This window comes from Juglans microcarpa x Juglans regia, chromosome 8S, assembly GCF_004785595.1.
Source record: "Juglans microcarpa x Juglans regia isolate MS1-56 chromosome 8S, Jm3101_v1.0, whole genome shotgun sequence".
Lineage (NCBI taxonomy): Eukaryota > Viridiplantae > Streptophyta > Magnoliopsida > Fagales > Juglandaceae > Juglans > Juglans microcarpa x Juglans regia.
In genome coordinates this window covers 3,688,063-3,702,641 of record NC_054609.1, presented here as the reverse complement: position 1 = coordinate 3,702,641, position 14,579 = coordinate 3,688,063, and the positions used below count along the sequence as shown (strand labels likewise).

At 35.2% G+C, this 14,579-nt stretch overlaps 2 protein-coding genes across 2 annotated transcripts; both read left to right on the top strand.

Moving 5' to 3' along the window:
- Positions 1–236: 236 nt before the first annotated feature.
- LOC121243901 (myb-related protein 308-like) lies at positions 237–2,040 on the top strand. The gene is made up of 3 exons (XM_041141962.1): positions 237–659; positions 1,093–1,222; positions 1,312–2,040. The coding sequence occupies exons 1-3, from the start codon at positions 524–526 to the stop codon at positions 1,991–1,993; spliced, it is 948 nt and encodes a 315-aa protein (XP_040997896.1). The 5' UTR covers positions 237–523; the 3' UTR covers positions 1,994–2,040.
- An 11,466-nt stretch (positions 2,041–13,506) lies between these two features.
- LOC121244832 lies at positions 13,507–14,031 on the top strand. The gene has a single exon (XM_041143046.1). The coding sequence runs from the start codon at positions 13,507–13,509 to the stop codon at positions 14,029–14,031; it is 525 nt and encodes a 174-aa protein (XP_040998980.1).
- Positions 14,032–14,579: the final 548 nt, after the last annotated feature.

The following is a 14,579-nucleotide window of genomic DNA, read 5'->3' as shown; positions in this document are numbered from 1 at the left end:
AATCAGTTTTGAAAAAAATAAAACTGATATTGGACCGGACCCAACCTATCTGGTCCGGTTTACCAATTCACCCTTTTTTTTTTTTTTTTTCTTTCAACCTACCCATCATGATTCAGCTCATGAGAGTTAAATAAATGTGTTTAAATTTGACATGTGATAATATGTATGCATGCATGTCATGCTTGTGTGTTGTGACAATTGGTTGTTGGGTCCGGCCTTAATTAATCTCAAGAAACAAGAAATATGCCCAAGATGGTAACGTATATGGAAGCAGAAGAAAAAATGAAGAAAAGTAGAAAAGGGAAGTCATACAAAGTCAAGCTGCTAGCTCGCTGGCTACTTTTTAAGGCAGCTAGCTCGCTGATCCACCAATGCCATAACTTGGAAACTCTTCACCACATGAGCAAAAGTGTTATTTTATGTCTATATTGTTTGGATCAGAGTTGTTTGCGTATATGAGTTTTCCTTCTTGATCTGAGTCTCTATCGATCTGTCAGTCTTTACTTAGGTTTTTTGGGTAGCCATGGGAAGAGCTCCATGCTGTGACAAAGCTAACGTGAAGAGAGGATCTTGGTCTCCAGACGAAGATGCGACTCTCAAGGCCTACATCGACACTCATGGCACTGGTGGAAACTGGATGGCTTTGCCTGCAAAAGCTGGTCTCTCTCTCTCTCTCTCTCTCTTTCTGATCATTTTCATGGTACTCATTTCAATATAAAAATGAGGGGGGTGTTCTTCATTTCTCTCTTTCAACTCAGAAAAGAGGATCAATATCATGAAATAAATGACTTTCTTCGATGCTAGGCCAATAGGTTTGATAATATTTTACCTTAATTCCAACTCGTTATAGCAGCATGATAAAAATAAGGTTGTAATTAATTTGTATTTATCGTAATTTTAAAGGCCAATTCATCAATGAATAGGCCGGATTACACGTTCTTCATTTCCATAGAAAACGCCTTTCTGTTTTAAGACAAATTCTCCGATACCATTTCCCCAATTTTCATAATCATTTCCCCCAGTCACTTCTCTCACTCACGCACCAAATCTCATTCACCAGTCACTTACTACATGATCGCAATTTGATCTCAGGCCTGAGGCGATGTGGAAAAAGTTGCCGTTTACGATGGCTGAATTATCTCAGGCCAGATATCAAGCATGGAGGTTTTACTGAAGAAGATGACTACATTATTTGTACCCTCCACAGCCAAATTGGGAGCAGGTAATTAAAATATAATATTTCTTTCCCCACTTTCTTTCACATTAATGCTTTATTAATCAGTACTGTACTGTGATCATGTTGTTGGCTAGATGGTCTGTGATTGCCTCTCAGTTACCTGGAAGGACAGACAATGATGTGAAGAACTATTGGAACACCAAATTGAAGAAGAAGTTAGGAAATATTCTCAGTGTCGACATAACAAAAAGTCATGACAAAGTTGATCATGTTGGCTCAAAACCCAAATCCCTGCCCTGCGTCTCGGGAGCTGAAATCCATAGTTCTGTTAATGTTTCATCTTCCCAAAATCGAAACCCCAGTACTTCTTTTGGATTATCTGCTAATTTTCACAGCCTGAGTTCAGATCCAATTAACCAGACATATTCTCCAGAGCTCAATATGGATGTTCCAGATCAATTCATGAGTACTAGTGCAAGTACTTCAAGGAACAGTACTACTTCTACTCGCAATAATATTGTTTCAAGCATCTCAAATTCGTCTGCTACTTTTGGTCTGGACAGGTGTGTCTCATTGGCTGGAAATTCATGTGAGGTGGTCTATGGTTCTGGGGTTTTAATGGATTTTACTGGCTTCGGATCTCCTTATAATATTAATGTTCCTGACATTAATTATAGACTATCATGTTTTCAAGACAAAGCTGGTGAAGTTTCCCCCAGTATGCCTTGCTACCAAAATATGGGTGATTTTGCATTTGCTGATATTAGGCCTCAAGGTCATGTGCTTCATGATCCAAGTGTTAGAGATCGATATTGAAAGAGCAAATTATATGTAAATCCTATGTCCAGTATATGAGTAAAATATAAAAATTAACAAGTTATAACCTGTCTGTTTGTATACTCCATTTATACATGCATGTTTGTGTTTCTGTACATGTAAAGTTATGCCATTATAATATATCATATCAAAATACATCAGTTTGATAAATGTTTGTGTACATGCATGTACGTGAGACATATTAATATAAATATAGAAAGATTCTTTTAAAAAAACCTAGTATCTTATTTCTTTTTGCTAGCTGATCATGTGAATGTTTGAAATTGGCGTGACCTAGTGTGATACGTTAAATCTAATATTTTAGAATAAAAAAATCAGTTTTACAATATAATATACCAATATATCAAAATATATCAGTCTATAAATTTCTTTTTATGAAATAGTCTACACTTCTTTTTTCATGTCCGACCGCCGGAGAGAGAGGCCGGAGAGGTGAGTGGTCGGTTAAAGGACATTGTCATGGTGGGGTCTATGGAGATTTGGTTTATATTTAGTTTGTCTCACAGAGAAGATACATGCACATCAACGTACGTCAGTAGATTCCATCTGCATGTCTTCCTGTCTGCTCTTGCTTGCTGTTCAGTGAGTCATGATAACCACGAAAGTTGCATGGAGGGAGTTGTGGCTAATTCAAACGTCAACATTAAAAATGTGACCCTCATGCATTCTGGCCTCTTTGTCCACAATGACATTCTTTGAATTCATGATAATACAATTAGCAACATCATCATTTTCAGATATTCTGTCGATATTCAAGCAAAATGTATGTCATTTTGTAATGAGTAATGCTATATACAGTTTTCATTTGAAAACTGTATTGTAAGCCTAGTTAATTTTGTCTTTAAATTTTTTTAAAATTACAATAATATCCCTATCAAAATGATACTTTTTTTCATTTAATGAAGAGTTTGCACATGCAATTCCTAAATGGGGACTGCAAATAGAATTTCTCTTTTATAATATAGACCAAACATCTCATGCATCATTCTGAAGTTTTTTCATCAACTTCAATGTTGATCAAAAGCTATCATGCATGTATGAATGATGGATTATAGACGTCTATGTTTGCATAATTGAATCCCCCTTTATCCTTTTATTTCAACTTGATCTTTAAAGGATCCTTTGCTTCTCTTCTATACTACTATTTGTAATAGAATTAATTATATTTTCTCTTGTAAATCAAATATTATTATAGAGAAAATCTATTCATAAGCCTATTTTTTACACACCCAATACACCATTGATGTGAAAACAACTTTCCACGTCAGTTATGCTAAAAAATGATTGGCGTTTTAATTTTTTTTTTAAATTATAATGAGTCTCACTATAAATAGTGTGTTAAGACAATACTAGTTTGTGTGTAGCAAAACTCATTATTATATAAGGTCAAAAGTGTCTTGCACACCTACTTCTAAATAAAACAACTGAAAAATGACATTACTTTCATGGTTTTATAGTACATAACACCTTAATTACCTTCGCTTTCTTGTAGATCTCTCAGTGATACGGAGCACTAAAGAACGAGTCGTTGTCCTATGAAACTCGTGAGACATGTTCATGTGATGCGACATCAACTTCTTATTTTGTTAGCATGTGATTGATGCTTGCAGCAAAAAAGTCATAGCTTGGAAAGTAGGATTCGATTCCAAAACATTTTCATCAATGAAATTGATGTTCACTGTAGCTCGAGGTTGACTATTCAAGCAAAAATGAGAATCCCCCCTCTACCAACCAAACTCTTATATGGAACATATTGATTGTATAAATTATATGGCAAGATGTTTTACCCACAAAATCATATTTTACTTCTTTGGTGTAACACACCCCAAGGGGCCAAGCGTTTTGGCAAAATTACATAAAGAAAAGTTTATTTCGAGTGGAGTACCTCCATAAGAAAGAAGAAAAAGAAATTGAGAAAAGAAAAAAAAGAACTTTCATTCAATTTTTGCCAACATTACGAGTAATGCTACATACAGTCATAAAGTGCGTAAGCATCGTACAGTCACTTTGAAAGAGAGTAGAGTCTACTATTAAAAAATTAAATTTTTTTATGTAGGTCTCGTATTTATTCATTTTTTTAAAAATAATTACGTCACGCTTGCATTGTCACGACTACAACTATCCTTTCTCATAAAAGAAATAGCCACATCTCGACACTTAACCAACAGGACTCAACCCAAACTTCTAAACCTGTATTATCTCAAATCAAAGTCCCCAATGACGTATGTCCACTACTGTAGATGTATTGAGTTGTGACATTTGACATTTGATATTTAAAGTTTTAAACTTGAATACTAATATTAACCTTTACCCACAAAATCATAATTTGCTTCTTTGGTTACTTGAATTGCAAAATCATACCGATATCATATTTTTCAATCAATCTTTATGACTACTAGCGTCACACCACACTACAAGGAGAATCACCTTTCCCAGCGATTCATTTTCGCTGGGAATACTAATAAAATCGCCGCCTATAACCTTTCCAAACGATTTATAAATCGCTGGCGGTTCGCCGGTATTAAAGCCCCACTTTTGATCTACTTCAACGGAAGCCAAAAATCGCCGGGAAAGATTTTCTTTACCGGCGATTTATATTCGCCTTGGAACTACTTAGTTTAAACCTTAAAATCAAATTGAGACCTAAATACTAACATTATCGGACATTAACCAACATAGAGATTCACAACTGTATGTGTTTACAAAGTGTCTTACACAAAAAATAAAAGCATGTAAATCTCTTAAACAAAAAATCAAAGCATTTTAAAAGTGATATTGAATCTCAAATAAACAAAAAATAGTTTGAACTGGTTGCATAGAAAATATCTCAAGGAAAAAGAATCGGTTTCTGTAGTAACTTATTCACGAGATCCCAAGATAGGTATCCCTCAAATGTTTCAATCTTCAAATTGAACAAAGACCTCAGTAAAAGCTGAAAAAAAAAAACAACAAAATGATGGGTACAAGGAGAAAACAACGCATCCCTGAACGAGAACCCACAACTTTTCCAGAGACATTACATACAAAAATCTATGGGAAGAAAAAACAGAAGAAAAGAAGAATCAAAGCTCACAAGGGAGTGGCAGATCAGTAGCAAACCGTGTGGGGGCCGTGGGTTGTGAACAGAGCAAGGGAGAGAGGGAGGGTCTCGGGCTGCTGGGCTAGACGTGGAGGAGAAGGGGGCTTCGACGGAGGACTGGCGATGGCGTCGAGGTGTGAGTGGTGGCGAACGGTGCCCCTAGCGGCGGTGACATAGAGAAATCCGAGAGAGAGAGAGAGAGAGAGAGGCCAGATTCGGGGGAAATGATATTTCCACCGTGGGGGCTGGGGGAGAAGGAGGGGGTGGCCGTCGAGTTAAGGTGGCCGTGGCATGGTGGGGTTGCTGGTATCGGGCTGTGCGCAGCGGCGTGGGTTGAGGGAGAAGAGGGATTGGAGAGGCAGAGCGGGGAGGGAAAGAAATGAAGGGAAAAACGTAACGCGGGTGGTTTAAATTTAATTTAACTTTTTCGGCGATTTGGATTCGCCGCTAATAACATTTAATTTACTAGATATGCCCTTGCGTCGAAAAATACGGCGAACATTTTTGCCGTGAATACTAGATATTTTCGCCACAAGCGGCGATCTAGAAATCGTTGGAAATAATGTCTATTAGTGGTTTTTTTCTTGCGACGATATTAAAATCGTTGGTAAAGGCCTAAATTTCCTAGAAAGCTATTTGCAGTGCTTTTTATTCACCGCAAAACTAGCTATTATGGCGGATTTCCCATTCGTCGCACGTAAAATACTGCTATAGTTACTAATATTATTTGCGGCGACACAAACGCGCCGCAAAAAGTCAAATTATTGCCGCAAATGAGTGAACAGTAATTTCAACATCAAATTTTAGTATACATTGCTTTGGATTTCAGCAGCGATAAGAAAATCGCCGCAAATAAGGGACAATTGCAGCGATTTTTTTTGCGGCGATAAATAAATCACTGGAAAATGTGTTATTTCTTGTAGTGCCAACGCGATCGCACAGAAAAAAATTTATTAGTTTTTTTTAATTTTGTTCAAAATTAACTAATTTTAGACTTGTTTGACGTGATATTCTTTCATTCATTTTAATATATTTTATATAGAGGAAAGAAGAAGAATCGTTCTCTTTCAAGTTATTTTAAATTTATGGTCATTTATTGTAGGATTAATAGATCATGACTTGGCTTAAAAGGAATAGAGTTTTCACTAAAAAAACTATATGTGTTAAATATATATAAATATATATATAAAATATATATAAATATATATTTACGATGTGATCAAATCATGTCAACTTTAATTTGGTAATTTTTTGGAGTAAATGACAGAAATCAAAGCTCAAGCAGAACTTAAGAACAAACTAAGAAGATTGAACAAAAGCATGATCTCCAGAATGGCTCAAATCATATTGTTCATGTCATTAATGTTTCTGCTCTACTTCGTTCCTTTATAATTTAGTACCTACATATATATATGGAAAAAAATCTATTTAACCCTCGGTTTACTAACACACACCACACACACGTGGTAAACCCGGTTCCCCCATCCACCGGTTTTTCGACTCAATTCTCTCCCCCGGCCTCTTTCATTTCTCAAACCCTGCTCCCTTTTTCTTCTTCTTCTCATACTCGATGCCCTCAACCCTTCTCCCATTGAGTTCCCAGACTCGACGCCCATACCTCTCTCTTTTCATACTCGACACCCTCGCCAACCCTTCTTCTTCTTCTCTTCTTCTTCTTAGACTCGGGACTCTAGTGGCTTCGCCCAGGCCTCTCTGCAAAATCGCCCAACCAAACCTCGCCCATTCTCTCACTCGAACCTCTCCCTCAACCCTTATTCTTCTCTCTCACCCACTGCCTCTCTCCTTCAACCCATGTCGCCCAGCTTGCACCCCTAAAACCTATCACCCCTGAAACTCTATACATCGCAAACACAGATTTGGTGCTACGGTGAGTCCCTCCCCGTCTATCTCAATCTCTCGCCCTCTCTATTGATTTTCGTTATTTTTTATCTGCATTTCTCTTTTTTTTTTTGTTACATTTTGGTGTCTGATTGAGAAAATGATGGAGAAAATTATCAGTTAAGGTAAGTTTTTTGTAGGTTTTTTGTGTGCAAGTGTTCGCTATTTTTGTAGATTTTGTCTAAGCTTATTGTAGTACACTAATTGTGAAGTTGTTATGAACCTGGCTGGAACATTGTTGTAATGTGAAAAATGTAATGAATGAATGCTGTGTTGAATGGATGGATGAAATGGAGTTGCTGAGTTGAATGGAATTGCTGAGTTGAATGGAGTTGCTGTATTGAATACTGTTTTTTTGTAGATTTTGTCTAAGTTTATTGCAGTACACTAATTGTGAAGTTGTTATGAATCTGGTTGGAAAATTGTTGTAATGTGGAAAATGCAATGAACGAATGATGTGTTGAATGGAGGATGGAATGATGTGTTGAATGGAGGATGGAATGGAGTTGCTGAGTTGAATGGAGTTGCTGCATTGAATGAACCTTCTTTTGTTTCCATTGTGATGTTGGCAGTACTGTATTGGCAGTAGTGTTTGGTTGTGTATTGTTTCTTTTGTTTCTGTTTGTAATAGGATTAGTATTGGCAGCAGTGTTTGGTTATGTATTGTAAGGAAATGCTCATAAGGGCAATTTGGTTGTATAGATTTTGGCTAAGTGTTTTTTTTTTTTTTTTTTTGTGCGCTTAAGTTGTGTGGATGTGTAGAAATAGAATGTATCAGAATTTTTTAGCATATTGTTGGCAGTTTTGTTAGCATATTATTAGGCAAGGCATTGTGTACAAGATTGACATATTTGTTAGCATATTTGTTAGTCATTTTTGTGGCTGTTTATTAGGCAAGGCATTATATTTGAAACTTGAGATTTTTGAATTTTATGCAAGGAGACGCAAGATGTAAATTTTTTATATGGGCAGATATATTGCACTTGGTAGAGGGAAATATTTTAACAAGAGAGAATGTTGTTTGGAAGAGGGAGGATGATTTATTGTTGCGTGAGTATGAAGTTAAAAAAACCAAAGATAAACTAATAGAGAGAGATTCACAAGCAAGGACAGAAACTTCAAAGGCAGATCGTAGAGAATATGAGAGCTTGAAAATTGTTATATTTGTACTGGATCATATCTCTTGTAATAGTTTTTTGTTGGATCGGATTGAAGAATGTATGATGATAGTTTTAAATGTAATCTGATCTGTACTAAAAATGTAGCTATGGATAGTTCTATGGATGGTATTAAATGTAATCTAATCTATTTTGAAAATGTAGTTGTGGATGGCAAATGGATCATTTTGAAGTACATGAAGGATGATGTTGTTAAAATTAGCCTTGCATAAATCTATGAAAATATAGTTCCGTTCAATCTTCTCAATCTGTTCATTACTGTTTTGTTCAATCTTCTGAATCTGTTTATTACTGTTCATAGTGCAAAAAAATGCGCTAAATACTTGTAGAAATCTTGGCTTTACTGCACTAAACATGGCAGCAAAATCTACACATGCAAAATACTACTAGACTCAAAGAATAATTGAGTTCTTCATTTCAGAGTTTTATTTACATCACCCTCTCATGTCAAACCCATACTAGATGGAAACATAGGGGTTACAACAACAGATCCCACAATATTAGATATTTTTTGAGGCTCCACTTTGCTAACAAAAATATTAAGGTGTAAGAGAAAATGTAATAAAAACTACAACAAAAAAATCACCACTGCATCATAACTTGGAGGAATTCCATTACACTTTACCAGTGCACCATTTCACACACTACCACTGCACCATAACCTGTATTTACGATTTACGTTATATCGAACGTGATCACATCTCCAAAATACTCATATGCCACTTGGCTTTGTGCGTCAGCCCAAAACACATTCCTGACTCTGCATTCATCATCCACACCCATGACTGACACAAAGTCATCATTCATCGCCCTCATTCTCTTAAAGTAATCATTCAATATTTCACCACCTCCTTTGCCTAGTCTCAAATGTCTAACTTTTTCAATAAAATTTTGACAATTTTTTTTCTTGAAATTCTAACTTCTTAAATCCCCTGCATCAGTCATAAGTGCTTGAAAATTCTTATTCATCCTAATACTCGTTCTGTCATTCAAGTCGAGCATTCTCTGACTATATTCATCTAAATATTTGTGAGATTTAAAAACTCTAGACTTTTGTGGGCTTACAGTACCGTGATTATGTACAAGATCAACAATGGTCAAGATCCATACCCCATTCACTAAGTGAGCATTTATTTTCGCCTTATAATTCGTTTTAATTGCTGGTCGTGGCTTTAATAAATTGTTGTGGCTAGGATAGTACCTACCACCACATGCACATCTAATCGTTACATACTTTGCACTTCCATCTACCTCTTTCCTCATCCTTTTTGTGATAACATCGAAGCCCTCTTATTTGGCATATTGTTTGTAATAGGCTAAAACATCTTTATCAATTGTAAACACCATCCCTGATTTTGGAGGCTCAACTCTTTCATCATATTTTGATACTTCATTTGTCCCCTCCGCATCCAGCTCGATGTTAACATCAGATGAAGTTTCTAAAAATAATATTTATGTTCAGGTTAGCATTTTTGTTATATGTAATGAGCTAAAATAATATGACAAAAATATTGATCGTTCAGTTGTGATGTACCTCAAACATGCTTCTCACTTTCAGCACTAATTGGCATAGTTGATGAATGACTTAGGCAGTGTGGGTAGGGGCATAGTTGGTCCGCATGGTGGCATTGCTGGATGCTGCAAATACCCACTGGTTTAGAACGAATCGGATGCACGGACGTACGAGAAAACATTTCTCAAACATAAAAACATACTACTTTTATCATATCTTCAACGGGTCTCAAATCCTCCGGATTACTTGAAGGAGGGTCAGATATAGTTGGTCAAGATGATGGAATTGTCGGTTGCTGCAATTACCAATTGTGTTAGAAAGACTCCATTATAGAGCATGCAACTAAAAAGATTTAATTAAAAAAAGATATGTCAACCTGGCTACCCCAATAATACGAATATGAATTTGGATATGTATTTGATGGCAGCATATATGGCGGCCGGTATGGAATTAGTGGATCATGATATCGCTATAACAAAATGTAAAAAATGCATTAACTTAATGTTGCAATATAAAACATTAACAACATTTTCAACTAACAATGTATATCATATCTGATTTGGTGAAATCGATGTCGAAAGCATTAGTGACATTTTATCTTCTCCATTACCCATCACGCTATTTAACTCAGATTTGATTACAGGTGACTAATACTCACCCCTTCAATTGCACACGCAAACATAAAGTGTAGGAAGATGTTAAAATCATAGAGGCCACAACACTGAAATGATAGATGGATCAATCAAAATCATGATCGTCATTCATTTTCTCATGAAAAGTAACCAAAGAGAAAATTCAAAAAATATATCATCAACCTATTTTGTACAAACAACAAACACTTGTCCCCACCCCACCCCATGCATCCAAGGTCAACCAAACTTCATGAGGTTTGTTTTCTTTTTATTTATTATTTGTCTTTTATAGTGTATTATACTTTTTTCTCCATCCCTTATAATTGATAAACCAACCAACAGGTGATTCCTAGCAATTTTCCAAAAAAAAAACTCTTTTTTTGTTCCAACACAATGGCTTTTAAGATCCTATTTAGATTTACATTTATATGTAGACTTAACAAGCTTTCACCAATTAAAGACATAAGCTCAATTAAAGACATAAGCTAGGTAGCCTCGTGCCTTTCTCTATGTAAAAAAAAACACAAAACAAAACAAATAAACCCCACAAACCTCCAAAATAAAATACAATACTTCCACAAAACAAAACAAAAAGTCCTACAAAACCCCACAAAACTCCCACAGAACAAAAAAAATCTCACAAAACAGAATAAAATGCCCCACAAAATAGAATAAAATACCCCACAAAACCACACAAACCTCCCAAAACATAACACAATACCCCCCACAAAACTCCACAAAAATACATATAAAAAAAAAAAAAACAAACTTACAGATTTATTAAACATAAAAACACACAAAATGATAAAAATGGAGAGACAAAACTAAAAGAGAAAATAAAAATTTTTTCTTTCATTTCTTACCTTTGTGAAAAAACAAAACAATGCAGAACGAGTAACGAGTGGTGAGGAAGGACGACGCAGAATCCGGCTTGAAATTTGAAACAAAACGAGTAACATGTTGTGTTGGGGGGAGAAATTGGGACGTAATATGGGGGGAAGGGGAAGACGTAATATGGGGGGAAGGGTGAAGACGTAAATTGGGGGGGTGATTCAAACGAAATGTTTTGATTAAAAAAAAATAATCGATGTGTGGTGGTTGTTGAACAGTATGTGGTTGAGTAGCAATACTCTATATATATGGTCCAAGATGTCCAGAAAATGAAGATGCCAAAACAAGGGATATATATTTTTATTGCTCATCGTGTTTTACAGCTGATATCAGAAAGTCTATTTTGTCCAAACTAGACAAAAGGATAAAGAATAGCATTCTTCTTTCGAGTAACTAGTATGACATAGCCCACTATTTATTTTTAGATTTATGAGATTATCCAGTTGGTGTTTTAGCAATTGCCAAACTAACATATGATATTTTATGGAATTTGAAACCAGAATAAACTTGAATTTTATACAAAGTATTTTGTTACATTCGTAATGTTTTCAGCCTCAAATTTCAATTATGTGGAAACTTTAAAGGCTTCGATTGAGAAGTACTATTAAATGATTCATTTTATTTTTCATTTCTTATTCAATTATGTTGGAATTTAAGGGGTTCATTATCTGTGCTGAAGCATTAACTGCTAAACTGATCTAAGCAGAACAAAAATGTATAATTTTAGGAGTTCCATTGGCTAGGAGGAAGATAATGATGAACCATGTATGTTTTGCAAATGACAGTTTACTGTTTTGTAGGACTTCTATACAATAATGGGCAAGATTGAATCAAATTCTACATGGTTATGAATTGGCTTCTGGATAGCAACTCAATAGACATAAAACATCATTGTTTTTCAACACAAATACTAAGCAATTGACCAAGAATTATCTCATGGAAGTTACTGGTTTAGGAGTTTCTACTAATTTGAAAAAGTACTTGGGACTGCCATCTTTCATTGGAAGGTCTAAACTTAGGGAATTCCAAGGCATTGTTGAAAGAGTCAACAAGAGAATTGAGAATTGGAAGAACAAGTTTCTATCACAGGTGGCAAGGAGATTTTAATCAAGGTTGTCATTCAGGCTATTCCTACATATAGTATGAGTGTTTTTTCATGATCTAATACACTATGCTATAAACTTAATGCTTTGATGGCAAATTTTTAGTGGGGTTCTCATGAAAATAATTCCAAAGTTCATTGGAAAAGCTAGCCCAATTTGAGTTTGAGCAAAATAGAAGGAGGAATGAGATTTAGAGAGATTTAATGAGTTTCAATCAAGCCCTTCTAGCTAAACAAGTTTGGAGACTTGTCACTCAGTCATCATCACTGGCAGCCAGAATAATGAAGGCAATCTATTTCTCTAGTTCATCCATTATACAGGCCAAACTTGGATCAAGACTCTCATTTGTTTGGAGGAGCTTATACTCAGCAATCGAGATAGTAAAAACATGTTGCACATGGAGAGTAGGAGATGAAGAAAAAATAAAAGTGTGGACTGATAAATGGATTCCAACAACTGGACTATGCAACATTCAATCTCCAACGAGAGTTCTGCCAGTAAATGTAAAGGTTGTAGATTTAATTGATCACAACAAGAGACGGTGGGATATGCAATTGCTGAGAGGTTTTCAATGAGGAAGAGCTCAAAGAAATACTTAAGATATCTGTGTCACAGTGTGTTAGGGAAGATAAGCTGGTATGGAAAGCCACAGCAAAAGGAGACTTCTCTGTGAGAAATGCATATCATCTGTATAGGCAGCAACAACAAAATCAGATGAGGGAATCCTCAACTAAAAGGGATTAGAGAGAATTATGGAAACAAATATGGCAGCTACAAACAAAAGATTCTATTAAAGTATTCATTTGGTGTGCAATTACTGATGCTTTACCAACAAAACAGAACTTATACAAACAAAAAATTACAGCTAATTCATTATGTCCCATCTGTCAGAATGCAACTAAAACACCTGCTCATATTCTTTGGTCATGCCCATCTACACAAGATGTTTAGGGGTTAGGAAGCAGGAAAATACAGAAAGCTTCTATTATAGGTGCAGACTTTGGTTCCACTTTTCTTCGCATGCTTCACAGAACAGATCAGGAGGAAATCAATTTATTTACAGAAATAGCAATGGTAATATGGCACATGAGGAGTGAATGGATTTTTGAAGGTCGTTTCCTATCCCCAGAAGCACTAATCAACAGAGCTAAACAAGCACAATAGGATTTCAAATAGGCATAATATCAACAAGAAGGTATGCACAAGAGGATGCAGCAACATGCCAATATACAATGGATTGTACCACCATTTACCTGGCTCAAACTTAACTGGGATGTAGCTTTTAGAGAGGAAGACTACAGAATTGGAGTTGGAGTGGTGATTCAAGACAGTGAGGTTGAAGTTTTAGCTACCTTAATGCAACCACTTACCTTCTATTTACAGCCAGATATTGCAGAAGCTAGGGGATTACTCACATCTACAAGAATGTGTAAGGAATTGAACGTGCAAGATGTCATCTTCGAATGGGACTCAAATCATGTAGTAACTACTATGAGACAAAGCACAATGCAAAATGGGATACTAAGCTGTTTCGTGGAGGATACTAAAGCCACATTTCTAGATACAAACTGGAAAATTCACCATGTGAGAAGAGATGCTAACAAAGTGGCATATCAACTAGCTAAAACAGCAGTTTCATTTAGTCAAGAAACTTTTGATATAGGCTATGTAGATCCTTGTATTATATCTCTTGTAATGGCTAAAGGCCATAACACTGGTTGAAGTAATGAAGATCTTTTCTTTAAAAAAAAAGTATGAAATTTTAATTTTTTGTTTATTTGATGACTTTACTTTTTGTTTTTAATTGAGAGATGGTAATTTATTGTTTTTGTATATATACACATACATAATTACACATTGGCGAGTATATCAAAACAGTGCACCGGTATACACTAGTACTATAATAATCTATTCTAATTTTTAAATCGAAATAGTTATCGAAACAGAATTTAAAACTTTGGTTATTAGTTTTTCGATGCAAAAAGACAATTTGGAATGATATAGGCACAAAATATAAATTATTATTAACATTTAAGGCCATAAAGTTATAAACAATGTCTTTCTCTTTAAATTATAAGAAGCATTTGAATGCAAAAATTGTAGGGAACCTAAATACATTGAAAAAATAACAAATACAAGCATTATCTAGAATTGTGATATTTCACATATTAAAAAAAAAAGGTTGAGTTCTTATTGTTCGTTGAAGATATTAGATATGGTAAGATCTAAACTTTATTTCTATATTCTATTAATATGATAGAGTTTTATTC

Coding starts and splice junctions, on each gene's coding strand:
- LOC121243901 (XM_041141962.1), top strand. CDS start 524: ATGGGAAGAGCTCCATGCTGTGACAAAGCTAACGTGAAGAGAGGATCT. Junction 660..1,092: donor GGCTTTGCCTGCAAAAGCTG/GTCTCTCTCTCT, acceptor ATTTGATCTCAG/GCCTGAGGCGATGTGGAAAA. Junction 1,223..1,311: donor CACAGCCAAATTGGGAGCAG/GTAATTAAAATA, acceptor GTTGTTGGCTAG/ATGGTCTGTGATTGCCTCTC.
- LOC121244832 (XM_041143046.1), top strand. CDS start 13,507: ATGCACAAGAGGATGCAGCAACATGCCAATATACAATGGATTGTACCA.